The 1,378-nt window shown below is 67.7% G+C and overlaps 1 protein-coding gene across 1 annotated transcript in view; it reads left to right on the forward strand.

Moving 5' to 3' along the window:
- The window catches only part of PPP1R37 (protein phosphatase 1, regulatory subunit 37), a 37,640-nt gene extending 36,268 nt beyond the window's left edge, over window positions 1–1,372 (forward strand). Inside the window, exons 11-13 of the mRNA XM_010852692.1 lie at window positions 1–349; window positions 683–773; window positions 856–1,372. The exon at window positions 1–349 is cut by the window's left edge and continues 31 nt beyond it. Coding sequence (XP_010850994.1) covers window positions 1–349; window positions 683–765 — 432 coding nt within the window. The 3' untranslated portion in view covers window positions 766–773; window positions 856–1,372. The remainder of the gene's footprint in view (window positions 350–682; window positions 774–855) is intronic.
- Window positions 1,373–1,378: the final 6 nt, after the last annotated feature.

The following is a 1,378-nucleotide window of genomic DNA, read 5'->3' on the forward strand; positions in this document are numbered from 1 at the left end:
CCCGCGGAGCGGCGCATCTCCGTGTCCAGCCCGGGCTGGGGCCACAAAGTGTTTGTGGTGACCCGGGTGGAGAGTCCACCCGAGAGGGCAGAGCCTCCTGTGCCCCCCGCCCCTCCTGGTCCCGTGTCCCCACCCGCCTCAGCCTCCCCCCCCACCTCACCTTTCCCGACGCCCACTGAGGCCTCCAGCACTCCGGACCCTGGGCCTCCTGAGCCCCAGCCACCGCTGGAGCCGCCCCAGGTGGGGCCACCATTGCCCAACGGCCTGAAGCCTGAGTTCGCCCTGGCACTGTCCCCAGAGCCGCCCCCGGGGCCTGAGGCCAAGGTGGGAAGCTGTGGCCTGGAACACGGTGAGAGGCGCCCTGGGGCTGGGTGGCGGGGCCCCTGGGTGCTGCATGTGACCCTGGCCGAGCATCCACCCGTGGGGTGCCTCAGTTTCTCCTTGAAGAAAGTGGACCTTGACATGGATGAGTGGGACTGGGTTCTCGGTCCCTGCCTTACTCCCTTGAGTCCCTGGGAGCCCCTTGGGGGTGGGGCATGTCAGATCTGCTGACTGGAGTCTGAGGGTCTCAGTGGCCCCCGGACCTGTGCTCCTTTATGAGTCTGGCTCAGGCAGGGCTCCTGCCCCCAGCCCTCCCAGCTCACTGGAGGCCGCCCACCTTTCTCCCCCGACCCCCCCACAGAGCTGAGCTGCTCCAAGAACGAGAAGGAGCTCGAAGAGCTGCTCCTGGAAGCCAGTCAGGAATCTGGGCAGGAGACACTGTGACGCTTTAGGTGCGGTGCGGGCCGGGGCCAGGGCCAGGGCCGGGTCTGAGCCCCAGCTCTGACAGGCTCTCCCCTTTCTCTCCTCCCGAAGCTCCCTGTTACCCATCGGTCTTCGAAGAGCTGAGGCCAGAGCCATGAGAATCTGCTCACCCTCACCCCCAGCCTTCCGAGGCCCGGGACACCAGAGGGTGGGGGCCTTCCTGGGACCCCCGCCCACCTGCCCACACAGCAACACTACACGGGGTGCAGGAGCTACAGGGGTGGCCCTCCTCGCCCTGACTGAAGCACTTCTATTTATGTGTCGACACTCGAAGACTCTGGGCTGGGGGTGGAAGGGAGGAGGAAGTGGATGCGGTCTCCAAAGTCATCTGGCTCACGAGGCCCCAGCGCCTCTTCCCAGGGGCCCATTTGGCCAGGCTTGCCCCATCGAGGGCAGGAGTCCTAGGTGGTGGCGGGATGGCCCCCCAAGGCCCCGGGTGCGGGGCCAGGCTGGAGGCGCGGCTTGGGAGGGGCGGTGAGCGCTGGTGGTGGTGGTGGTGGTAGTTGGACTTCGTGGAGCAGCCCCAGGCAGGGTGAGGGCCTGGGCTGGGGTGGGTGGGGGGAGATGGGAGCCG

Source organism: Bison bison, unplaced genomic scaffold (assembly GCF_000754665.1).
Source record: "Bison bison bison isolate TAMUID 2011002044 unplaced genomic scaffold, Bison_UMD1.0 scf7180017864313, whole genome shotgun sequence".
NCBI classification, from domain to species: domain Eukaryota; kingdom Metazoa; phylum Chordata; class Mammalia; order Artiodactyla; family Bovidae; genus Bison; species Bison bison.